Below are 27,468 nucleotides of genomic sequence, written 5' to 3' on the forward strand. Positions count from 1 at the left end.
TATATATATATTTATATAGTGCTTCCGTGTATGTTTGCGTCCAGCGTAGATCTATTTCCAGACGGGTTATTGCTATAATCAAAACTACGCTGGACGGCTATGTTATATGAGGCAATTGATCTACCATGTTGCACGCCAATCACAATGTTCGGAGATCTCTCGCCAACTGCAGACACGAAATCGTTATATTAGGTGCGCAGGACGCCGCGTCGAAATTCCACGGAAGTGGAGAAAGCGGGTTTCCCGCTTCCCCGTCGTGAGCGTCGGCTAATTTCGAGCTATCGTGCAGAGACGGTAACAGGAACCGGATAGAACGCGTAAAACTCTAGCTCTGCCGTGCGCGTCGGCCAGCCGCATTTGTAACGCACAGGCGCTGTTAGCGCTGATACTTTATGCTGCCAGCTGTAGTTTACAACCTCGTCGGAGCGTACATAGTAAACCCAAACATTGCATATGCGGCAATACAAACTAGCGAAACTTTGTAGTAAAGCTGTGACGTTGGCACAACACATGCGCGACATCGAACATATGGATAATTGAGAATTTTTGTGAAGCATACGCATTATAACACATATGCGCATCATAGCACTATTAGTCATAATCTTGATAGCGTCTGCGTAATATTTATTATTGCCATTAAAATGTCTATATGGAATTAAGGTTTGAAAATTTACATTAGATATAGGATTGATTCGATTATTTTTAACTTTCTGTTATTCGTTAATGAACACGAGTAATAGCATTATTTACTTAAATATTTTATGAACACCTACATTGACTTTTAGTTTGCAGTGGCGTTATAAGCAAAAGTGTAATCCAACTATATAACACACCGAATGTATAACGCACAGAGCGTATATTATTAATTTTCACAACAATCTAATTTTTATCTACAGGCCGTCTCGAAGAGCATGGAGATCAAATGCAAGTGTCACGGCATGTCGGGCAGCTGTGAACTGAAGACGTGTTGGCGCGCTGTGCCCGTGCTGCACACGGTCGGCGAGCAGCTACGGGACCGCTACCAGTACGCGACGCGCGTGCAGTACAGCAACAAGCACCCGGGCAGGATGGTCACCATGTACTCGGACCGCGAGAAGCCGCCGCGCCGCAACCTCGTCTACTACGACGCCAGTCCGAACTACTGCGACGCCGACGAGCACCTGCACGTCGTCGGCACCGCCGAGCGCGTCTGCAACAAGTCGAGCACGGACATGGACTGGTGCGGCACGCTGTGCTGCGGCCGCGGCTACAACACGGTACTCGTCACGAAGACGGATCGATGCAACTGCCGCTTCCACTGGTGCTGCTACGTCGTCTGCGAAACGTGCACGCGCAAAGAATGGGTGACCGTCTGTAAATAGATGTGCACGGCAGAAGTTAGTTGTGGGTCTATAGAGCTGTAGCGTCGTGAGCGTAGCGGTGCTCTATCTTTCAAATCATTATCGTACTTGTACAGACTAAATATGATTTTCCGTCTTGATTTCGTTGCCTGTAGCATTAGCTGTGAAACAGCGTTACTGTTATCGGTCGTGTTCTTATATTAGTTCAAAAAAATATTTTTCATGCTGGTACAGAGAAGGTTGTATGGATCAGAGATGAGAGGGAACTAATGAGAATAAGACTGTGGGATGCGTCTATCATTAATCATACGCACAGCAGCTGTGTTTGACATCGTAAAATTAAACTGAGACTTACGTTCATAAAACATAATTTTATATGCTTGAAAGTCACCCCTATCGTTATAAAAGACTTATAAGGGTTGAATTAATAATTATATGTAAATATATAATTATATGTAATTATATGGGTTGAATTAAATGTATTGATTATATAAATTAAATTGTATTGAATTAAATGTATTAATATTATAGGTAAAAGACTTATAAGGGTTGAATTAATAATTATATGTAAATATATAATTATATGTAATTATATGGGTTGAATTAGATGTATTGGATGAGTCGTATAATAATCAGCCCATATAATTGAGTTTAAACGACTAGAGCATTGGAATAATATTACAGCTGGTTGCTGTGCTCGGCTTGTCGAGTGACGATGACAGTAGAATGTCGCAGAGACATAGATCTTAATCATAATACTCAGCATAAAATACTCAATATATGTATATATAGCCAATTCATATAAACATAATTCAGCTCGGTACTCAAACTGGCTGAACTGGATTTGAATGGCAACGAATGATCTTATTGAACTTGTTTTTGAACGAGATTAAAAAAAAATATTTTTTATGCTTTGCTTCTGTATACAAACCAATTACCAATAAGTTAAAAGTGTTCATTGCTATAGATACCGCGCACTGGTTGTGCTTTGTTTTACTAGACGGGGCTATAAGATGAGAAGAATTCGTGTCCGATAGGCTGTACGGTAAGACCCTTTATTTATGTTTATAGATGTATCCTTTGAGTCTCTGCCCTTATTTGTCCAAATAGCTTGTGTAAATATATATCTTAGCACTGAAGGACATCCATTGGCGAGAATATTCTCACTATATCCCAAGAAATTTGTTAATCGCAAGCATCATTGGCGGATATAGTGCAAGCAAACTGGAAATGCAACTATTTTTTATTAATCATTAAGCCAGTCACTGCTAACACGATATGTTAACTTAAGTATGTTTATCAGTTGTTTTGATATTTTATACTAAGGTAATAAATGGAGCTCTACCATCGGTGTATATAATTCAGGACTCAAGTAAAGACTAGAATTATAATAATAGGATAACTATAGTGCAGCTTACCAACATGCAGCTTATGATATAACCATTTTTTAAGTGGAAAAGACATTACGGGATGTGTACGATATATATTGTTACGGTTGTTTGATAATTTTCGCCCTTATTCGTTCCTATTGGAAATTCGTATATCTATGAGCGCATCCATTGTAGAAAAGTACAAAATAATTTCGTGTCAATAATACACTATTTATAATATACCTAATAATTATCAATTAGATACACATTTCAATTAATAAAAGAAGATTTATAAATAATAAGATGTGAATGTATCGATTTATTGTATGAAAAGCTGAATACGATACCAGATCTACGCATGAAATTGTAATATAAATCGTATGGTCATAATGGAGTTAAACGAGAGTATAACGGTTATTTTTAAATAAATTTTCAATACGTATTTACAGAATGACCAGAAATCGAAATTAAACGTCTTAATTTAGCATATTTAACGTATCGCGGTAGTTAGTGCTTATATGTCCCAAGGCCGGATGTAGGCATAAGCTAAACAAACAACAGCTAGATCCTTACAGTTAAGGAGCCTCTCAAAATCTCCTTTTTTAATTTGTTATATTTTTGTTATGTTTAAGTTCTAAAGAAGCAACCCTTCCGCACCCCGCACGGATTTGTAATGCATCTTAGCGGCATTCTTGCCAAGTTACAGAGCCTGATTCTCAGTTAGAAATTGCCATATAGGGCATTTACAGCTTCTCATAGCTTAGGGCTTCACCATGTCTAAATCCGGCCCGGATGTGTCATCTACACAGGATGGTTTGATTAATGTAAAATCTTCGAAACTAGCTTTGCTAAAACTGTGCCAGACGCTTTTTCTTATCTGTGTCATAGTGGTGCCCCCTGCCTGCGTCTACTCGCTGGCGATATAGTGGACTTAATTTATCTCCTTCAGAGACGTAGAATAAGCAAATTACATGGCTACCAGTTATAAGAAATAAATCACTTGTTTGATAAAATTAGGATAAAGAAACGGTTTTGTCCTATTATTTATTATATTTTTTACATTTATTAGGCGAACTGTTTCCTATCAAAATGTACAGGGGCAACAAAACGGGGTAATGCCTATTTGCATTACGTCTTTGAATTGGCATCTTTTGATACTAAACTGTTCTAGAGGGTGTACTATCTTCTTTAAATTTATAAACTAGACCAACTAATTTTTCGATTGATGACTAATGGGTATACGTGAACATAGAACTAACGGTGTGCTAGTGTGTTGGGACATTCAGAAAGATTTTACGTCTTGCAACTATTACCGTAAAGGGTTGAGAAACGTGAGATTAGTCAATACTTCGCACGAGTATATTTACAGTTTTGTTAGCCCACCGGTACATTAATTGAAACGTAATTGAGCCATACTTTTATATTTGTTGTCTAAAACATGCTAATATCTCGATAATACAGTACGAAATTTGCTCTGTGCAAAACGTTGATTTTTTGCTATAAGTGTCCATATTATTATGTCGTCAATACTTACAATAAATGACACCATGCACGTTGATCGGTGATCGACGATATTATTGCAAATGTAACTATATTCTATATCATTTTATTAGAAAAATCATTGCATTTATTCTGAAGGGGAACGACCCAGCGCAGCATCTGATATCTGATATATATATATATATAAATAAATATTATATCTATATATATATATATATATATATATATATATATATATATATATATATATATATATATATAGCTTAGTAGATCGATAAATATACAGACCCATGCACATGACTAGAAATAGAGCACGTACCGGTAGATCATGTGTGCGCAATTGTACGGTGGCGCCACACACCGACGAGTAGCGTCAGCATTGCATAGCTTCAATTATACTCAAAAATATTATATTGGATAGACAGCTAGCCGAATGGTAGATTATGGAAAATGTAAGGAATGTTTGTCCGTATAATGATGCACCGCCTTACGTAAGCACTGCATTATATAATAACGTTCGAAACGCAAAAAATCCATATCGTGAATTACGTTGTATCATTAAATTGCATTATATAAATGAAATGTGTTCCTACGGAAATCTTCTAATCATTCTCTGACGAGTTACTAATATTTTCACATAGGGGAGGAGAAACAGCTATGCTTGCCCCTACTCAGGTCATTCCCGCCACCTACAGTTATAGAGCTCATGGGTTATTGTAACAACCACACTATGAGTTAGGCCAGGAAGATATAGCGCGGCTAATTATCTTGGCCATAAACCCTGAGGGTACTAACCGTAGCAAATTCACGACGAGTTGCTGATTACTCACAGCGACTAAGCATGAAACTTTTGACTATAAACCCATTCTTTTCTAAGACCACGAAAGAACGAATTATAGTTCCGATTTGCAACTAAAATGGTCACAGTAATCTAATCAAATATACATAATTGCCTGTAAACCAATTTATATAACCCGGGTTCAATTCAGTGCATAACCTGATGTATTACTGTGTAACTAATATTGCAATCGCTCGCTATTATAATGAATCGTTCACATTCCAGTTGATCGTTCTCAAATAAAAATCCCCGCTTGTTATAGATCAGAGATAGATAGATTAGAATAATAATTTATAGCAAAATATCTACACGCCGAAATTTTTCCCACGTGCATCTTTTTAGATAGCACAAAATGTCATACTCTAATTATTTAAATTTTCGGGCAAAAAGGACATGATGCATGCACGCTGGATTCCTGAAAACAATGACAACATAAACTAACCGCATAAATTATATACATGGACCCTAATTTATTTGAATTGATCATTGTAATATATTGTGTTGCGTGGAATACTGATGGAATATTAAGCGTGTTAGATACAAAATACTTTGTGTACACGCATGCTAAAAACACTTGCGTTTAAAAACAAATTAATGTGAGAATCCCACAAAAAAAGAAATCATGTTGATTTGTGGAGTTTTGTTGTTGTTTATGGAGCTATCCAGCGAGTATATAGAGATCAGTGCAAAGACCGTATATAACTGCAAACAGTCGATGACAGTGTGTAGAGCTAATGATAAGATATAATCAGGGGTTAATAAAGACAAAGTTAATAATGACAAAATAAAGGTTTGTCATTATTAACCCCTGATATGTACATCGCGCCCTCGCTACTTCAATGTGGCGACACTGCTCTGCCAAAGGTCCCTAGCTATACCAATGTACATGGATAGGGCGCGGGCACGTCGGCGACCTGTCGCCAAAAGTAAATGACTTAGGGCCGACGTTAAGCATTTAATTTAGAGTGTGGTATGCCTAAAGAAGGTGCGCCCGCAAAAATTCACCCTCGCTACTTCAATGTGGTGGCACTCTGCCGAAGGTCTTTGGCTATATACCAATGTACAGCGATATGACGCGTATACGTCGGCGACCTGTCGGCCAACTTCAGGAACAATTACACGACAAGACCAATCTTAATTACTTCTAAAGCAATCTAGACGTCTACGAGGCATCTATCTTGAGTGCGAAATGCAATTTATAATCAAGGCCGTACGCAGGAAATTTTCTGTAGGGGGGCAAAGGTAGGCCTACTCCCCATGCCCCCTGTGCCCTAAAGTTTCGAAATTTCACATTTCTTTATTTAAAGTAATATTTCTTTGATGATTTAAGATAACCTTTTGTCACATTTCTATTTTATTTCCAAAAGTGTACAGTATTTGTCCCATTAAAAGGCATACTCTGAAAATCTCTAGGGGGGGCAACTGCCTCTGCTGCCCCCCTGCTGCGTACGGCCCTGTTTATAATGCACTCTAGTGCCAAATTTTACAGAATTTTTTTTTCAAAAGAAGGTTTTTTACCAGGCACTAAATAGTGCAAGGTGCGGAAGGTTACTGTTCAGAGCATATAAATCACCTGTGATTTATCACCTGTTTGATGCGATCGATATCACCTGTGAGATCACAGGTGATTTATATGCTCTGGAAATATATAGAGACAGTCACACACTATAGTCTACTGATATTATCAGGAGTAAGATAATATAGGAGTATATATAATATATAATCCTATATTATCTTACTCCTGATATTATTTATATGGGTAGCGCATGTTGTTCGCGTATGTTAGTTTTGTTTCCAATAGATGGCAATGCAATCGACGCGTGATATTTGACGGTAGAAGCCAAGTGAAAAAACGGGTTTCTGTTTATGTGCACTCGAATATACCAGACAATTTATTTTACAAATACATTTAGATTACAAATTGAAATTAGAGCAACATCGGTAATTCTATAGTCAATAAAGGGTAGTGGGTTACGGGACGCACATAACCTACCTTAGGCTTAGTTAAGGCCATAGAAACTTAATTCGCAGTGGCTGGAGGTACGGTAGCCGTCGGTCATTCAAGCCCCTTTTTTGCGTTAGGGTTAGGATTAGGTTTAGGATTAGGGTTAGGGTTAGGGTTAGGGTTCTAGCTCATCTAAACTCTCAAATCGTGAATTTATTTCCCAAGGCGTTATTTCGAAATCTAGCGCCACCGCCGCCATCTTTGTCTCGTTAAGTATGAAAGCGAATGGACTCCCGTACCCGTAGCCTCGAGACATTAAGATACGGCTACCGTACCTGTAGCCACTGCCAACTTAATTTGGTTGGCCTTCTATGCCCGCAGTGCCAGTGCCAGGTACGCGGTAGCCGTCGGTCGTTGAAGCCCCTTTTTGGCGTTAGGGTTAGGGTTAGGATTAGGGTTAGGTTTAGGGTTAGGGTTCTAGCTCATCTAAACTCTCAAATCGTGAATTTATTTCCCAAGGCGTTATTTCGAAATCTAGCGCCACCGCCGCCATCTTTGTCTCGTTAAGTATGAAAGCGAATGGACTCCCGTACCCGTAGCCTCGAGACATTAAGATACGGCTACCGTACCCGTAGCCACTGCCATCATTTTACCATCAACCGCGCGCATGGTCGGCAAATAGGCCACTTAAAAATGTAATTATTTATGTATTTCCCATTATGCTCGTATGTCTTTCATTCATTCACATACATGAAATGTTGTAATATTACTAAAATCGACCTTGATTTTAGTTCTGTCAACAGAACATGCTGAATAGTTTGTTTTAGTACAATAATATAGATGACAGGGGTACGTTAATTCCAGCCTGTTAGAATTTGCCGGGAAAAATAATGAATAATGAATAATAAAAAAAGCCTCATTATTCTCAAATTTTTAGTTGATGGTAAACTGATACAGAATTAGTTCCTATGGCCTTATATGGCTCTTTTATATTACAGACGTAGATTTTAGTTTGTATCATGTAGCGCAATCTTCGGTCAGGCAAAGTATGCATAGCGATCGGCAAACTTCGGTCAGCTTTAGCAGTGCGCTGCGAGCCCTCCGATTGGTCAGTGAAGGATACGCGCCACATCCACGTGCTATTTCTCAGGCCGATCGCTATGCACATTGTGAAAGCCAGCGTCACAGGTCACCAGAAATGGGACTCGAAATATCGCCGCTTACAAGTCGCTTCGAAATTTTGTAACAGGTTATATTAGTTTAATACAGAGTATTGTGATACATAGTAAGTCCCAGGATAGCAGAGAAAGGTTCGTGTTTAGATCGAATAAACCCAGTTTGGAGGTTCTATAGTCTCGAAAAACGCACCATAAAACCGCCCTGAGTGAATCACTCAGGGGCTCCTCCAAAGAAAAGAATAGACTCGCGTTGTAACCCTACTCTTGTGTTGGGTTACATTATTCTATCTATGACAGGGGTACCTTCCAACCTGTTGTTAGAATTTGCCAGGAAAAATAATTAATAATTAATAATGAAAAAAAGCCTCATCACTTTCAAATTTTTGGTTGACGGTAAACTGAAACCCTAACCTGGCCAAGCTCCTGGCAACCTGGCATGCCATTAATTAGTAGTACTAATAGTAATACTATTACAAGTATTAGTAATAATAATACTAATAGTATTACCTTCAAGCGATTTTTCCACGTACATACGTAGTACGAGAAGCGAGGAGAAGGAAACTTGTGAACATGACTTGTTGACCTTCCATGAACATGATTTCCTGCGGAGGTATCACGACTTTGTTGACAAAGTAAAGTGATGAATCATAATTTGTAGGAGCATTTTAATGCCATAGACAATGTTATGTTTCAGGGCTAGTAATGTCAATGCCTACAGCCACCCTGCTATTCGTAATGGCTGCTACTATCAGTAGCTCGTACAGTTTCTACCTGCATCACTGTGAGTGGGCAGCAGACGAGACAGCCCTGCATCAGCCTTTTGATTTGCTGCCGGTTGCCACGGAAGATTTTACCAAGGACATAAACATTACTGAAGATATCAGTAATATAGAAGTTTTGAATTTGGATGCATCTCTACATGTATGAAATTACAACATTTGCAATAACAATTCTCATTTGCTCGTTTGCTTGCTGTAAAAGACTGTGTTGCATCATAGAGTTTCTTGTTAGATATGTTGAGAATTGGTAATGTTTTTTCATCACTTATGCATGTGTACACCTAGCTATAGACCTACACATTTAATGCTTTTATGTTGTAGGACTACTATGCCTTTCCTTATTTCATAAGAATGAGAGTGAAATGTGAAAATGAGGTAAGTATCCAGTTTTATATTCAAAGAATTCTGGTGCTCATCTGTTAAATAAACATGAAATTTTGTAATCCTGTGAGTGATAAAACGTTTGATATACTGTAGATTACTTGTAATTCCATTAACTCCCAAGTTGGGTAAAAGTCCATCTTTGTAGTAAGTACTTGATTCTCTATGTGTATAGTTTGCTTACCGCAAAGCAAGGGCACTCCTGGCAACTGGAACCATTCCTAAAGTCACTGTTCAGTACCATGTTCATACAGCAGATGGCAGCTCTGATGGTGCACATGAAGACACTTATATAGCTGTGGCCATTGATGAAGGTATATAAGTAAACTTGAAACCTTATTGTACACATCTTGAACATGTTTTGATCACGATTAAAATACCAAATAATATCGTGGAGATGTGTTAAGAATAGCAGAAGAAGATGCCATGGCAGCAGGAAAACTGCATGCAGCGCCCCCTTCGTACAACTCAGGATACCACTGCCACAAGGCTGGTACTATTTTTCAAGTGGGTGTAGCTCCGGGGAAATCCAGCGAATGGAAATCCAACGGCCGCGAAGTCGCCACCAAACAAAACATTAGAAATTTCTATGTTTTGCATGTTTATTGGTGGACAAATTTATATTTTTTAAGCTGAATACGCAAATATTTATCAAAGACAATATTCGAGAATTAGGTATATTGGCAATCATCCGAAAAATTCATGATAAATATTAAATAATCACGTGAACTTAGTGTAGTAAACAGCGTAATGATTTGAAAGTAGTAAATGGGCGCACAATACGCGCACTATTTCGTATCACGATTTTATCAAATTTCTCATAAAATAATGGTCGGATTTTTAATATCTTTGCAACTTTTATTAGTACAAATCCTATTACATAGGATACGAGTAACCTGGCCACTGTAAAACTTGTGGTAAAAAAAGCGTTAGAAATTCTCACGGAAATCTACTTGTGGCAGTAGTGAATTGAGCCAGAGCGAAAGCACCATCTGTCATGGAGTTTGGGCAGCAGGAGGAGCAGCAGCTGCGGTACTTGAAAAACAGTACCAGTGGGAGGAATAGTGATACATTAACTTAAATTTTATTTATTTTGATGCAGACAGATAATACTACATCACACTAGTCAACTGCTATATTGCCATCATTTAGCTTGTTGAACTGAATCTCAGGAGAAGCTAGAAGTCTCTGTTTGAGAGATTGTCACAGAACCAGAGTGTACAAGTAGTCACCTGGCTGCCCCTATCCAATGATGAGCATCATTCAGGTTTTAAGGCTAGGTTCTCCTTTCTCTCTCTCTCTCTCTGAGAAGGCCTAATAGCATTTGGGACTTGCCAAGTCTAATTTCTAGAAAGCAGGAATGAAAAATGCCACTAAGGTGCTGAGAACACGAGGCTGCAGACATGCAGAGCTCCGTAGCGAGATCTGGTAGCGAGCTCTGGTAGAGAAATCTGCCAGCTTGAAATCAGCTGACATGTGCAACCAGGACCTTATATCAGCATATACAGTTCAATGAATCCACACCACACATTTTCCCCACACTTTTTGTGTCTGTTGGAATCTAAGTGCTTGATCTACACCAAGGTTAAAATTGCCCAAGTGTGTTGATGAATTGAGGTTCCTTTGAAAGCAACCTGCAGTGCTAGATGTGACAGGAACAGCTTCAGCATTGGTGATATCTCTATTTCCTGAGCAGCAACCAAAATAACATTACCTATATGCAGTTGTATGCTGGCTGCATAGGCTGTTGGGGATGCACTGCAAAATACATGGAAGTTGTTTGTGTTCTTCCCCTGTTACCGAAGCAGATGCTTGTGGGGTTTCTAACTTCTGTGCTCTTTGTATGACAACGTAGCCTAATTCCATTCAGTAGTTATTCCTGCCAGTCCAGATCTAACTTCCACTACTCTTGAAACACAGCCAACACAGCTGTATAGACCAAGGTAAATAAACACAAATGGTCATAGAGGGAGCAGATTACACAGAGTAGCCCCTTCTTTTGAGCAGATTTCTCCCCTCTCTCCACCTCTGTGAGTGCTCAGACACTGTTACAGAAGAAACCTCTGCCTTGCCAATATCAGTAACAATATTTTCAATAAACTTTCCCTATGAGAGCTAGTTTAAGTGTATTCACAGCACATTTTGTAGCAAGGATGGTGCCTAGCAACTTGCCGCTCATCGCTCCACACGATGTTGAAACAAATTCTGTCACTCTTGTACTTTTCCTTGGAGGAATGGTTCCTTGATGGCTTCTGACGATGTGCTTCAATCATTGTGCATTCGAAAAACTCATTAAAACTGCCAAAAGATCACAAAACAGATTTCATCCTTGGAATAGGCAATCATTTATAGACCCGCATTTTTTCCAGATTTGGGTCATTTTCTAACACAAACCTAATGTTTTGTCTTTTCTTTCTCCATGATGAGGCGATAATAGTAGTCTCTGCTGGCTCTGACTTTCTTGGCTTCCTGTTCTCTATAATCTGCCTCGTACTCTTCCTTGTAAGCTGAGCGTGTTGTAATACAGTTTCGCTTTGTTTCTTCCGTGGGTTGGAGGCTGAAGAACATCTTTAATTTCACAAGTTCAACAAGTATTATTAGCAAGAAATTTATAGAGAAAGGATTGCTCACATTGGATTAGGGTGTGAAACAATTATTTTTACTTTGTATATGAATCTAAGGTATATATTGTGACTCTTAATAAAACCTATAATGACCTATAAAAAGCTAAAACTACTTGTCACAGATTTTCCTTAAAATAACATATGAAATGTCCTTGAAAGGTCATTGAAAAAGTAATTCACACTTGTTGAAACCATGTAGTCGTAATGTCTAATTGCAATCACGTTTCTTTTTTTCTCTGATTAGAATTGGGAAACTGCGAATATTCACTGTGTAAACCTTCCTGGCTCGTACCTTGGGGCCGAGCCGATGGGTCACAAGTCATGCAAATACAGATTTCAACAGAGGGACTTGGCATGCTATGGCAAATTAAAAGGTGAGTAATCAAGCATTTTCAGTAAGTGGATCTATTTATATCTGTTGATAGATAAAATAAACACGTAGGAAGTTATTACGTGTTTACGCAATTACATTTTATGATAATTGGGCTTCCAGCAAGATGAGATTATCTTGTGTCTACTTGCCAGCAAGACCCTGCAGGTTGGAAATCATGACACAAAGACAGAGCTAACTGCCCTTGCTTCCTTTGAGGTCGGACTGCTGGGGAATCTTTCCAATGTGGCAGCAGAGCTTGATAGTGGTTGGATGCATGAGACACAGAATATGCAAGGCCAATCACTTGTCCTGGTCCTTGGTGGATTCCTTACCAGCAACTTAATTATATATAGCCACGATGACTTTCTCACAAGCGATATCATAGAGGTAGCGCCACTGACTTGAGATTTCCAAGATTTGCATGCATATACTGAAAAAACATTTTGGGGAAATAATTTAGTTAAAGTAGATGGCTTAAAGTTGACATTAAGTTAATAACACATTAAATATTAAATAAATTTTCATGTTTTCTAAACACGTTCTATATAATGTCAAAACTACATAACTACTAAAAATGTGCACCTTGATTAAAAATAACAATTTCATAATCTATATACTAAAAGTCATCGGCATGATCCGCATTATCGATGTCTATAATAATTTGATAATGGTGTCTGTTAAAACCTTGGACTTTCTTTAAGAGCACACACTTATCTTTGTTGCAACACAGATTGATGTTGTATGGTATTGTTTGTTTATATGTGGTAATGCCCAGCTAGAACTGCTGATTACATCCATAGTCATTCCTAGTAATTAATTATGTATTATGGGTTGTGAGGAACCTGGGTACAAATAATATTAGCTATTATCAACAGATACAACTGCATATTTTGTTTTCATCTTTCTATGACATGTATGAACACTTAATTGGAGTTTAACCATTTTTAGTCGTGTATTTTTGATACAGTATATTATGTCGTGTTCTATGTAGTGGCAGTAAGTGATGCTCAACTGCAGAACTATTTGGGTGTCAGGATAAAGGATTGTTCGGTAAATTGTGGTGTGTTTTTTCCGTCAGCTAACAATTTTAGATGGCGTTGCAATGGCGTCTGTCTGTGATGACACAATGGGAATTCCAGCATCTCGAGTGACAGGTGCTGCATCTTTATACAACAAGCTTATCCTCAAAACGAATGTAAGCTGTTGTTTACATACAATTCGATTTCATAATTCAGTGCAGAGATTTCTGATGTTCAGTCGTCAGAAAGCTACATACCTTTATGGGATGAGATACTAATAACTCAAATACATGAGTCTGTGCCATACACACGCAGAATGCTGCAACTGCAACATTCCTTATTCCACAGCCATGCTGTTTTACACATTGATTAAAACGTGCCTTCACCTTGCAGGCTGGTCTATTTGAGCTGAAGGCAGATTTCCAAAGGGATGGCTCAAAGTTCATCACGCAATTCCCCGCTGCAAATATCTTGTCTAAATGCATTGCTGAGCTGGTCATCTCGCCACAATCTCTCAGCGTCGACAAAATCGTCCTGGCAATTGGGGCACCACCTCATAGTGGGGAGGTATACTTTGTAAAGGCAAACAATGCAACAGGTGAGTGAATTATTAGAAGTCGAAATTTAAACAGCCAAGAGATTATAGGGTAAACAACCTTTCCTATATTTTTAACTGGTGTTCACGTTCAGTGTGAAACAGCCATAAATCATAGGCTACAATTAACCACTTGACCCCATGTTTCAACCATGTTTTGTATTGTGCAAGGCAACACAAACATTGGAACTGCATAAAATGCAGGCTCTGTAATGCCGCACATATTACGATATTAATCTACTTTGCTACAGTTCTGTTACAATGTGAAATGGCGTGCTCAATACATCCAACACAATAGGTCAACATTATGACTTTCAACCACTGGAAGATAGTCGCGCAAGAAAAGTATGTGATGCTGTCAGCGGCATGTATGACACATGCAGTGTCGTGTCTGGCAGCGTTAGTGCAGTGAAACCATCAGCCATCGTCCTGCTGGTCAAAGTCAATGACACATACAAGACTGTGGAGTTCTTTAGTAAGTAGAAAAAGGAATATTAATTAACCGTTTTTTAAAAAGTTTTATGTTGAACAGTTATAAGTGTGTGTTTCATATTCTCAACGTCGATAGTTGATTTTTTTATCATCTACTAGATATTCTGTGTCACACATCTACGAGAACTCAAGATTAGACAGTAAGACAAAGCTATAAAAACATTTTCGAATTAAAATGTGATATGCTTTATATTAATAAGGAACATATTGTTTAATATCGATCGATTCCAAAACAAAGCTGGTGTAGTGTGTTTTATTATGCACACAGCCTACCTTATAAGCTATGCCACCTCCACATTTCTCCTTTGCCACATTTCCTGTAGAAGTGGCAATTAATGCATAAATTCTAGAGTAGAATAGTTGGGTAAAATCTCTTAACTTTATTTATTATGCTATAACTTGTATTTTTATGCAATAACTTAACACTCGTCGTTTCTTGTGGCCAACAGCATACAGCACATCTTCTGAATATACACCCTGGGCATGATGTCAGATAACTTTTTTATGTGCATATGCATGAAGTTATTGCACAAAAATGCTAAGGTACCACATTTTTACCCCACTATTTTACTCCAACATTAAATCCCTGCCACTTATGCAGGAAGTAAGGCCCATCAGTAGTTGACATGTGGTGTAGTTTACTAGATGGGTTGTTTGCATTTTGTAACGCACCACCCGCTGCCAAAGCTGTATAGTGGTTATACAGGTAGTCAATCAAATTCGGTGTTATATGATGCCATGTGATAAGAAAAGTGTGTGTATACCTTTTAGATGACTCTTGGGATGTTCAAGCTGAGTTTTCATCCTTCCTGCCAGCCTCTAAAGCTTTCCAAATGCTAGATGCCAACACGGAATACACAACTGATCCTCTTGTCCTTACTCATATATCATTTTTGCGTCAGATCGGCTCCGACCTTTTCCTATGGGGCAATGTAATACTGCACAGGTACTGCTGAGTATACTTGTATTCAACACAGGCTAGTGCAGCACTGCTACTCTTGTGTTTCAGTACTGGCTCTCCGCTTTACTTACTTTGTTGAAACGAGTATGAAATGTTCTTTCTACTGATGTGTAAATTGGCAGGTAACCCTTTAATCAATAGGAGAAGTGCTAAATTTTAATTTGGTAATTCTTAGAATGAGCTAACAAACCCCCACTTTCATGAAGTTGTTGAATAGGGTGTTGTGCATAGCAGTAAATCTAGGGTAAGATTTAAATTTGGAGTTCGCTTTAATATATGAAGTTAAGTCAATTTTTAAGTAGATGTTACGGTTATGGTAAGTTACGTTCCCTTACGTTCACTGAACATTGTCCAATAACAGTTTTCATAGCATTAGTCTTTGACACTATGCTATTTATGTTCTCTTTTTAAAACTCATTTCTCTTTAATGCACTTTTGTTCTCTACTTTCTTACTTTCTTCTGAAACATAAACATATCACATTTTGGTCGCAAAAGTAACCAAGGCCATGCCTGGTTCCCCAACTAGGGTATATATAGTATATATATAGTGTATATATAGTATATAGTGTATAGTGTATCAAGAGTACATAATAGATCGAGAATCTCTATTATGTACTCTTGATATATATTAGTGATATACTCGATCATTGGTTGAACAGTGGTTTGAACCAAGCGCTTGGTTATCAAAATCCATAATAAATTTCATCGGGAAAAAAAAATTGAAATAAATGTAAAACTTGAACAAGAAAACTTGGAAAAGTGATGAAAATCAGAGATATCATTGCTATTTTAGTTCGGGAATCACCCAACATTTGCCGTAGTTACTTCCTGTTAAGGGGCTAAAGCCTAGGACACACTAGGGATTTTATACGCTGGCTAAACAAGCACATACATGCACACACGTACATACACACTTGGGTCCAACCAATGATCGATTACGAAATTACAACTGATTGACAACACTAATATATATACATATATATATATATATGTATAATATTTACCTTCATCCATAGAAAAATGTACTAGAAAATATCAATTAATTTGTCATGTTGTTACTGCTAATTGACTAAAATGTTTTTTAAAACTATTGTTTAGCCCTGATGGAGGCAAGACTATTTCAATGCTGGATGGTTACCATGGAAATTCCAACATTGTCATTCTGACATCTGCTGGAGCCGGACTCTTTGCGATTCTAACTGAGAACTTGGAGGCATGTTGATTTAAATGAAATACTAAAACAATATCTGCTCATTGAGCCAGAGAGTGAAGTAACAGAATATCTTATTAACTTCATAAAAAGAAGAAGTTTACTTCCACACTGTTGGCAAATGGTATAAATGGTAATAACTCAACCCTTGTGGTGTTTGGAAGTACATAACTTTACCATCTAATTAATATTAGTTTTTTATATACATTATCTTGCAATTAAATTACTAAAGACTCAGTCTCAGTTTACTTACTGTATCGCCTAACCTTATCTTCCCCGTTCTAACCAGGTTAGATGGTGCCAATTCATTAACATATTATAAACTGCATGTTTCATTTAATAGCTTCTCATAAAAAACTCTGTGGACTCTTCTAGATTTGGCTAGGTTATATTAGTGGTAACAGCGTTGAACAGTTGAGACCATCAGCTGCGTGGGATATTGTTCACTCCCTGCACGAGGAGAGCTATATACACACCCGTCAGCATGCCAACCTGTCTACTATTACAGTCATGTATACTGGCAGGGATGAACTCATCGAGGTACGCTCTAACTCACTATTAATAAAGGAATGCATTCACAGATATACTCATGATCATAATGACAATTTTGGCTGTACCCAGAGGATATGTGGTACTAGTAGATCGTGAAACATGGTAACGTGCACTCACCCATGAGCTCTCAGGATGGCACCTTCTGTTGAAACTGTAGATTCATGCTTTTCATTCATTTAATGGAACTGCATTGGCAACTGCTGCAGCGTTACATTGGTAGTGAGAATATGCTGCAATAATGCTGTAGTCATATCTGACTTGTTCCGTGGCTAAACTCTTGTAACAACAATCTAAACAGAAATGCAAGTGAAGAATAAATCCGTTATCAGCCGTCATTTCCTTTCTTTGCCCTTTCCTCCCTCGCTTTCCAACTCTCTCCCTCTCTCGAGTCCTCTCTCTCTCTCTCTCTCTTTCTCTCCTACTCACTCTCCCTCTCTTTCTCTTTCTCTCTCTCTCTCTCTCTTTCTCTCTCTCTCTCTCTTTCTCTTTCATTCCTTCTCACGCTTGCTCTCCACCCTGTCTCTCTGCCTGGCTTCATCTTTCCTTTTCTCTTTATCACTCTCACTATCTGACTTTCTCATTGAGGAAATACTAACTTTATTGTTTAATTACAGAGGAGTAAGGTTCTTTACCTTTTTTCAAGTTACGTTTCAATAAGAATATAGTTAAATTGCCGAGACCATGTGCATTTATGCAGCAATAAATGTAATAGTCAATCCACCTGCATGTGAGTATAGCAACGCTGGATGACATAACAGCCGACATATAATGAGCAAACTCATTTCACTATCTTGCATTACTCAACTCTCAGAATTGAATCATTTGCTCTATTCATCGTGAGATAATTAGCACATTGATAGGTGGGTGCAACACTGTTAGAAAAATGTTAGCATTGTGAGACTTTAATGACGTTCCAGACCGTTTAGCTCAAATTTCTCCTTTTTGCTAAATCCTGCATCACAGTATAAAAAGGAATTTTGCACAGGGGAGAGATAGTGATCTGCTAGGGGACGGCTCTGATTGGCTAATTTTGTCTCTTATTTATTTTATTATTTATTATTTTTGGCTAATTTTGTTTTATTTTAGAATTAGGGATAGGGTTAGGATTATGATTAGGGTTAGGGTTAGGGTTAGGGTTAACTGATTTCTATATCCACAACTTATTTCTATATTTACTATCTCTCCCCTGAGACCTACTATATAAAAAGTCGAGTTCGTGTAAGAAACTTCATGGATTAGGCAGAACAGAAGATGACCCTTGTGGTTGTGGTTGTAATAAAAAATTCTACAATATTATCACATTTGAGTGGCCATGTATCGTATGGAGGGACAATTCTTGCCAAGCAAGCTATCACCATGTGCCAAAACCTCTAGTGTTTTTTGAATTTTTGAAATTTCTATACTTAATGTCAACCAGCATGCGTAGCATTTTCAAATGTAATAAAGGTGAATAGTGATAGTAGGAAGCTATCATTCAGCCCAATCTAATATATTTCTGTGGCGGCATTATTACTGTCTTCTCTTTAGGTGATTGCATGCCATGATGATAACGGAGACTTCAAGCTGACACGGCATAACATTCCCGTAGCTGACATCACTAGACATAGAGTCTTCCAGAGCAGGATGCTTGCCACTGTAAACCGACAAGAGCTGAGGTAATGTAAATAATGATCGGAAAGTGTAAATGGCTGATTCATACAACTTTGGTCCTAAGTTTGGTGTTGTAGGTTTAGTTAGAGTTTTGTCTTCACCCTTTTTTGATGGTTTGCAACAATTGGTACAGAGTTACACGCTTGCTCACATGTATTGCAGCAATAGTGATGCAGCTGAGGTCACAGTTCAGAGATCGTGTGCATTTACATCGCTCACGTATGAAATGGAGAGGCCACAATATTTCACCAGGACTCAGGTATGACTAGAGACAGTAGACAGTTTATATTTACTCAGTGAGACCTGACATGAAGGTCATATGATAGACTGTTTTTGATTACATCAAGTACAATGTTGCACGTGCTGTGTAAAGAATTTAGATGCGTGATTGTTTTTCTGTCAAGCAGAAGTACCAGCTAGCGCCTCCTAGGCTAAGCATGAATGATAGTCTTCACCGCAACGGCAGTCTTCTGCTCTTCCAAGTAGTGGCTAACCTGTTACTGTCTGAAATGTACAATCAGCCTCAGCGGTCACATTACGGATATCAGACAATCTACCCAAGCTTTGCTGATGAATGGAGGGATGTAAACCATGGCATACAGGCATGTATTAAACTGTCTTGCTATTTAACCATTTCGATAAAGGATTTTGGTTTGTATATGTTCTGTAAATGTGAGCATCGTTTCAAAGGCATGTTACCTAACTGGATGCGTGAAAATATGTAGTCCATCACGTAGACTGGTAGAGTTCAATTGTCAATCAAACAGTATATTACAACTAGCATGCAGAAATGAAGTGAGTACAAGGATAAAGTTTTGTGTTCGTAATGGTCACGTAATATTCAGTGTATGTGACACTTAAATCTGATGCTTTTGTGATGCGGGTGCACCCTACTTTAAGTAGCACGAAGCTGTTACAGTCATGATTAGGCCAGAGACATTATATTTACTAAAAAGATAATGAATTTGAATTTGAGCTGATATTATATGCTGATAAAAATGAGTTGCCTTGTTCGCACATCAGTGACTGATATCATGCTGTGTGTTACTGTTACAGATGTACCACGAATACTTATTTCGAAACCACATGCTTAATGACAGCATCCTACTCAGTTTCCATGATAACTATAAGGTACATTAGTGATGAAACAGCCATAGCTATGTTTTTCGCCTTTATTGTAAAGGAATTATTGTATGTCATTCCATATTACTGGTTAAGTACTGTCTTTAATATTCTTTGGATAAGAATAATTTGGACTTTTTAAGTAAGAGTAGGCCTAAAAATTATAATTACAAAAATGGGCAAGTGATATACTCCTTATGATTGATGTTACATTTGTGATAATTTGTTTATTAAGGATACACTGGAGCTTTTGCACAAGTATTGCTCTAATGGAGAGTAATGACTATTGAATCGATTTTATTTATAGATTAGATGTATCTCTATGCTCAAGCCTAAATATTTCATGAAATTTTCTGCACCTAATTATGTGACAACACAAATTTTGAATTTTTATGTAAAATGGTATTTGGGATATTTCTCAATTACCAGAAATTGAAAATTTGAAATGTTAAAATGATATTCTGTATTAATTTAAACCTTAGTTCACTAGTTTGAATGGCACCTGTCCCTTGTAGGTATATGAAACTGATAAAAACACAATAGGAAGAGGTAACCTCCCTGCCGTTATGTTTCTGGGAAGCGGCATCACGTACAACTTTACCATAGAGATCATAGTTGCTCCCATCCATGCCATTCGTAGGTGTCAGAAGGTTCGATTTATACTGTCTGTTAGATGATTTGGTTATAATATTTTTCAAGTGCTATTACGTGTTGTTTTAGTGATTATTTATTGTAAAAGTATAATCTCTCACTTGGGACATGCAGATTTCTCATGCAACCAGTGTATATAATTACTAGTGGTGTATGCATGCACAAGCAGTCTACAGTTCTAGCTATACAGTCAGTTTTAACATTTAAAAATAAATATAAAGTAACGAAAATATAGAGAAATAACACTAATTCAATAAGTAAGTATTTGATTACTTTAAACTCTAAATTCTCAATGCCAGTATTTACATTCACTGTGTTCTTTTTTTGCAATCCTACGTTTTATCATGCCAACTTTGACCTGTCTCGTTAAGAATGCTGTTGTCTTTTTGCAATATAATTATAAATTTAATAAGCAAGTCTCTGCAGGTACAAGCCCAGACATGCAAACTCCCATGCAGATGGTGAGTGCCATGTTTATTGTGTCAGATACTAGCCTACTGGAAGTAAGCGCCACTCGTGAGGACCTCTATGTCAGACTTGCAGTCCTGTATCGGGTGAGAACATGTATCCAAGTCATTATTTCTGCGTGAATCAGAGAGGGATTAAAAATTAAATAATTAATAAATGAACCATTACCAAAATATAAGGCATTGACTTCCTATTGAGATATTCTACCAATAAATATCTCTATAATTCTAATATCATCTATTATGTCTTAGCAGATAAGAAATTTATAAATAAATCAATTTTGTACAGTGAATCACCAGGTATATATGAATAGCAGGTTTTGTAGATGCAACTAGCAGAAGTGATACTGCATCATTGTCTTTCTAACATTTCTGAGTATATGTTTTTCCTCGGCAGGTGAGCATTAGAGACAAGGGTCTACGTCGGAGTCAGGCTCTGCCAGGCAGTGAACTGCACCCAGTGTCTCTGCGTATACAAGTGTCAAACTCTGTTGGATGCTGTTTTACTTCCAGTCAGGATGAACGCTTATTCATGGTACGTCATCCACCTCAACATTGCTTTACAGTTGGTGTATCATGTCAGTGACATTGTCCTGCATTTGAAAATGCGACGGTTCGATCAGTATAGCTTACTCTATCTCTCCCACTCGCTCTTTCTCTCTACCCCTATCTCTCCTTTTCTCCATCCCACTCCCTCCCTAACTCAACGCTCCCTCTGGATGTTTGAACCAAGACTTGAGCCACAAAAGTTATTTTTAGCCACCAATGAAAAACTACATAGCCACTGTTCACTTTATCGTATGTGCTAAGCAAGGCATAAACAGGTGATGGGTATGCGAAAAGAGGTGTACGAAAACATTTTATGACACAACATGGCAATTAGTCGATTTCATTAGTCGATCATAATTTTCTGAGCAGTTGAATCATTTTCCAATTGTATTCGCCACTTAGTGTAGTGAAATCGCCACTGTTATTTATTTATCACATTTTGCAAAGATGGCGAACGCCAGCAGTAGCCCTGCTAACTTCCTTCCTTTCTCTTCTTCTCTCTCTCTCTCTCTCTCTCTCTCTCTCTCTCTCTGTGTGTTTCATGTGTCAATATCACAATCTCCCAGTCTGTCTGTACCTGTATTCTTTTCTCTCGCAGGTTATTCTTACTTCTTGAAGTTATATTTTAGGGAATGCAGCATACCACCGTCATGCTGGGTTGCCCACCAGGGCAGAAGCTAATGTTTGATGTGGATGCATCATTGGCTGTTACGAAGCCTTACGACTGTCTTGTTCCAATAGAGAATATGCCTTGCTTTTATTATGCTGAAGGTACAAACCAACTGTTAAATTTGTGTCTTTGCGTGCGTGCATGTGTGTGCGCATGCGTGCGTGCGTGTGTGCGCGGATATATATACCTTGTAATTGCAATGCCGTGGGTGCAAAACGCTCCCACAACTGACTGAACTTGGAAATAGATCCATTTATTCAATATGTATGTGTTATTTATTATTATATATGCATATACTGCCTTTTGGTTAAATTTTAAGTGTTTTTTTCGTTGTGTGTGCGTTGCACATAAAGAAAATCATAAATAATAAGTTAATACATACATACCTGCTAACCCCCAAAAAGTTCAAAATAAGCACCCAATCATGGACAAAACAAATTTGAGGATCTCATTAGTATGTACTTTGCTGTGAGGAGTTATTGGAAATTGTGACAAAGAAAGATGGTGCCAAACTTACATTTATTCTATTCATGCAGGTTTCTATCCTCGCTTTGTTATCATGGATCGTATCCAAAGGACATATCACAATTTCACTGGCTCTTACATACTGACTGTCGTTGGCGGAGGCTCTGGTGGAGAGAGTAATGTGAGGCTTTACACAGATGAGGAAATTCAGACATATAACAATCAGGACAGTAGTGATGCCACTCTCATCTGGGGGCCATTAGCAGAGGATATGGACCGTGCTGTGCCAGTGTTCAACCAGAAAAGCAATGGTATCAGGTGCGACTTGGTATCTCTACATCTCTTTTCTTTCCTCCTAATTCTAAATACATCTAAACTATGGTTTAGCTACACTTTGGATATCCTCCACTAAATTAACGGATTCATGGTAGGTCTCACTATAGCAAGGATCGCTATTTAGCGGGATTGTTCAGCGAACAGAGCTGTGTGACATGCTCACGCTGGAATTTTAGCCCTCCTACCAATTTCCTCTGCTATTTAGTGGTGAACTTTTGGTAATAGTCATAAACTTTTGGTGAATGGAGCTTTGTAAAACGTGGCCCTATCTGTGTCTATGTGCTCTAACATTTATTCTATGCTTGCTTCATGACTCCCACTCATGGTTTTCCATAGGTTAGACACCTCAGGTAATGCACATTTAATGCATTTATAATTCAGCAGTTCACTAGTGCATAAAACAATACTATGGAATAACAATTGTGAGATTATTATGTGGATGTCTTAGTATCTAAGACTAATGTCTTCTTTGCAGTTGGTTGTGTCAGAAAAAATCACCTTGTGCCAACATTGCACCGAAGTTTCCGGCATCCCCAGAATACTTCTTTCTTATCAATGTCACAAATAGGTAAGTCCAATTAATTAGTATGACTGTTTTAAGAGCCAGCTAATCATGATGTAGATTATTGTTGATATTACTGCAATTGTAAGTAATGCAATCGTTTATGCAAATTATTGCACCTACGTGGCAGTACAGCCAGGTTGCTGCTTCGTCAAGAAAGCTTTATCTGTTTCAGAGATGTGGACATTAATTCAACCAACTGCATCTACACAACTCAGTTTCTGATTCGTATTCACGGATTGCCAATGGATAGTATTAAGGGCTCACTGTTCATCACCTGTGTAAGTCGTGCTGTACTCTTACTTTGCAGACGATGTTGTTATGAGAGTACACTCCACGCGATATTTTCCTTTTCATTCTGCATCTTGTAGTTTAATATAATAGTTTGCTCTGAATTTATTGATAAACTATGCCGGTTTAATAATAGATGGAAATGAATGTACATGACATTGTATTTTGGCAATTTTGCCTATGCAAGCCTTGTGTTGTTTCAGTTCACCATATTCCTCATCTGCCTGTTTATAGTCATCTATGGTATTTGCAAACGAAATGATGAAAAGATATACAAGCGTTTCAAAGATTCTGTATATGATCGCATATACATGAAGTTAAAGCCAGTTAAGAAACTCAACAGCACTGGTATGTGTTCTGGACTTTTGCAATTTATCTAGATCTGTCATTTCACATATCGTAGATCAACAAGCATACTTAAATGATAACTGCCACATATAGGTATATATCAGCTAACCTGCTCTTGATACTAATCGTGCGTACACCAGTGCTGCTGGTATGTATGTTCTGCTTCAGTACGCTTAAGGAAACTACAGCTTTTCATACTTGTTTGTTTTATAGAGATAGCAGTTCAGGTTTTAAAGAAGCAGGCGGCAGCAGCTCGGCAGCAAAGGTTTATGATACAGCAGCAGGGTAAGTATGTTATCAGTCCCCCCTTATTAAGGGTGTCTTTCACTGACCTGGACGGCTGGTTGTATTGCTGGGCTGTGGGTGGTGTGATGCCTCACTGTCCTATACATGAATTGGCATCTGGCTCTGTGCTGTACGTGTGGTGCTATCTGGCATGGATTTATAAGTGTCTCATTCTTTTGTATGTGTTGTGGTGTCTATCAATGTCCTGTAAGTGTTACAGTGTCTGTCACTATAACCTGTGTGTGTGGTGATATCTATAAGTATCGGTTACTTGTGGAATTGTGTATTGATGTCCTGTGCGTGCGCTGGTGTTTGTCTCTGGCCTATACGGGTGGTTCTGTTTTTTTCTGGTTGCGTCTGTTGCTGTCATGTATGTGCGGTGGTGTCTGCCACTGACCGAATACGGTTGGAGGTGTCACTAAGTATTCCTACGCATAGAGCTGACAATTGATAGTGAGTTTGTGTTCCTGGGGCCCGTTGTCAGAAACAAAATTAGTCTTAACATTAGTCTTAACATTAACTTTTTCTCTTAGACCGTCGACAGAAACGCTGCGAAGTTACCTGAATGAAAAATCGTAGCAGATATCCTGATAACAATACGAAACAAAGCGCTGTCGACGGTCTACGAGAAAATTTTATTGTTAAGACTAATGTTAAGACAAATTTTGTTTCTGACAACGGGCTCCTGGTCTACAGTCACTTATATAGTATTTTTGTCTGGGATCTTGCTCATTTCTGTATTATTATAGAGTAATTAATGTTTCCCAAACAGATTTTAATCAGAAACATACTTTGAGATTCAACTACCAGATAAAACTATATAGGACATGCAGCTGTCAGAAGATCGCATGTAATGATTATGTATACCGTATTGACAGTGGGAACATTCCAGTAGCAATTGTTAATCTCGGAGGGGTTCAGGGATTCACAACTGTGGAGTGATAGATCAGCGTTGGTTATGTGTTGTGCTGCCTTTCCTCTTCATTTCGTTATTTTTCATGCAGGTCAGTGGAGCTGGACGAAAGCAATGCCTGAGTTAGGAGAACTGGATGAAATGTCAGAGAGTGAGAACGAGGGAAGCTCTGATTCCTCTGGTATTATACTGCCAGCATCCACTGTTAACCCAACAGAATCATCAGACGCTGTACTTCCTGCCGTTGATCTCCCCAAACAGTAACAGTCTGCCCGTTGATATACCCTCTCACTGGTGAATTCTGGTGTATAAGAATGTTTAGGATTGGAGGTTGGTCAGTCCTTGGTGGTAGTTAGACTACCTGCAGTATAACTGGATCTTCATAGGAAATTCTTGCCTCGTGCCATTGTGAAGACAGAAGACATTGCTGATGAAGGGTTAAAATTGCACAATATTGCCATGTTCATTGTTCGTGTTTAGAGGCAATCCGTTGTAACCAGCAAATGAATTTCTTAAGCTTATTGAAATACAAATCTCAGGAATTTTCATAATTCTGTATTATGTTGCTATGTTATATTGCAGTGGCTTTCATGCTACATTGTTATAGTTTGCAAAACTGTTTTTATGTGCAAAAATGGTACAATTCTGTTGGTGCTTACCTAATATTGAATTAATAAATAAATCTTTATAGATACTAATTAGGTTTTGGAGCACTATGCATTGACGGAATACTTATTGATGGCAAATAAAGAGTTAAAATAAAAACCATTTACAATTCTTACGGGTGAGTACAAGTTTGTAACAAGACTATTTATGTTTGTAGTTTTAAGTTTTGTTCTTTCTACACATCGGAAAGGAAACCTTTTCCTGGTGAGTTGGCAGTGGCCCTGCTATATCAGCAGTGCTAGGTAGGATAGGGAGAAGCAATAGTACAAGACCAATAGACAATGACCAGGAAGGTGAACATGTAGATGACGTTCACACGCATCGCCCATTACTGTGTGGCTATAATGTTTCGCAAACGTTCTGTTGCCTTTTCGAACGGTTTCCTAATGACAATCACATCATCGGGGCATGCACATGCGAAACACCCTGGCCTAATACAGCTCTCGTAGGACGAGCTCCATAAGGCTCTCAAACGTTGAAAAGGTACTCACCACATTAAAATTATGCCCTACGTGCGATCCTGCGCCGACCCAACTGCTGGTAATGCAACAAGGTTGCAGATTGCAGGCAATTAAATGTAATTGGGGCTACTCGATTATGCAAAACACGACATGAGTATTATTTGCTGGCTGCTGGGAGTATAAATGCCCCTAGCTTTCCCGGTCGGATATGTTTCTATGACAACTCTTCCCGAAATAAAGGGACAGCTTCCTAGCTACTAGAGCAATGAGGCCCTATGCAATGTCAAAGTCCGCTGCATCTGGCATCGTCATAATCATACTCTATAAAAAAAATATAAATATCAGAACCTGCTACATGTGTTATTGTAATGATCAGACAGTATGCTATATCATTGCCTGCTGCATGTGTTATATTGTCATGATAGACAGTATGCTATATCAGTGTCTGCTCATGTGTTATATTGTCATGATGGACAGTATGCTATATCATTGCCTGCTGCATGTGTTATATTGTCATGATGGACAGTATGCTATATCAATGCCTGCTGCATGTGTTATATTGTCATGATGGACAGTATGCTATATCAGTGTCTGCTCATGTGTTATATTGTCATGATAGACAGTATGCTATATCAATGTCTGCTGCATGTGTTATATTGCCATGATGGACAGTATGCTATATCAATGTCTGCTCATGTGTTATATTGTCATGATAGACAGTATGCTATATCAATGTCTGCTGCATGTGTTATATTGTCATGATGGACAGTATGCTATATCAATGTCTGCTGCATGTGTTATATTGTCATGATGGACAGTATGCTATATCAATGTCTGCTGCATGTGTTATATTGTCATGATAGACAGTATGCGA

At 38.3% G+C, this 27,468-nt stretch overlaps 4 protein-coding genes across 4 annotated transcripts in view; all 4 read left to right on the forward strand.

The window, feature by feature from the left end:
* The window catches only part of LOC106820955 (protein Wnt-10a-like), a 13,319-nt gene extending 11,520 nt beyond the window's left edge, over positions 1-1,799 (forward strand). Inside the window, exon 4 of the mRNA XM_014825576.1 lies at positions 897-1,799. Coding sequence (XP_014681062.1) covers positions 897-1,361 — 465 coding nt within the window. The 3' untranslated portion in view covers positions 1,362-1,799. The remainder of the gene's footprint in view (positions 1-896) is intronic.
* A 7,580-nt stretch (positions 1,800-9,379) lies between these two features.
* LOC106820931 lies at positions 9,380-16,562 on the forward strand. Its single transcript, XM_014825534.1, has 8 exons — positions 9,380-9,389; positions 9,523-9,645; positions 12,200-12,329; positions 12,481-12,640; positions 13,407-13,523; positions 13,741-13,945; positions 14,241-14,417; positions 16,495-16,562. The coding sequence occupies exons 1-8, from the start codon at positions 9,380-9,382 to the stop codon at positions 16,560-16,562; spliced, it is 990 nt and encodes a 329-aa protein (XP_014681020.1).
* Positions 16,563-16,988: 426 nt separating this feature from the next.
* LOC106820932 lies at positions 16,989-19,607 on the forward strand. Its single transcript, XM_014825535.1, has 5 exons — positions 16,989-17,146; positions 18,686-18,813; positions 18,971-19,067; positions 19,216-19,410; positions 19,590-19,607. Exons 1-5 carry the CDS (start codon positions 17,117-17,119, stop codon positions 19,605-19,607), a joined length of 468 nt encoding a protein of 155 aa, XP_014681021.1. The 5' UTR covers positions 16,989-17,116.
* A 928-nt stretch (positions 19,608-20,535) lies between these two features.
* LOC106820934 (cation channel sperm-associated protein subunit gamma 1-like) lies at positions 20,536-26,248 on the forward strand. Its single transcript, XM_014825539.1, has 10 exons — positions 20,536-20,566; positions 21,008-21,135; positions 21,446-21,583; positions 22,227-22,368; positions 22,804-23,050; positions 23,544-23,636; positions 23,806-23,911; positions 24,125-24,269; positions 24,483-24,554; positions 25,559-26,248. Exons 2-10 carry the CDS (start codon positions 21,022-21,024, stop codon positions 25,729-25,731), a joined length of 1,230 nt encoding a protein of 409 aa, XP_014681025.1. The 5' UTR covers positions 20,536-20,566; positions 21,008-21,021; the 3' UTR covers positions 25,732-26,248.
* Positions 26,249-27,468: the final 1,220 nt, after the last annotated feature.

This window comes from Priapulus caudatus, unplaced genomic scaffold (assembly GCF_000485595.1).
Source record: "Priapulus caudatus unplaced genomic scaffold, Priapulus_caudatus-5.0.1 Scaffold53, whole genome shotgun sequence".
In the NCBI taxonomy this organism is placed as follows: domain Eukaryota; kingdom Metazoa; phylum Priapulida; class Priapulimorpha; order Priapulimorphida; family Priapulidae; genus Priapulus; species Priapulus caudatus.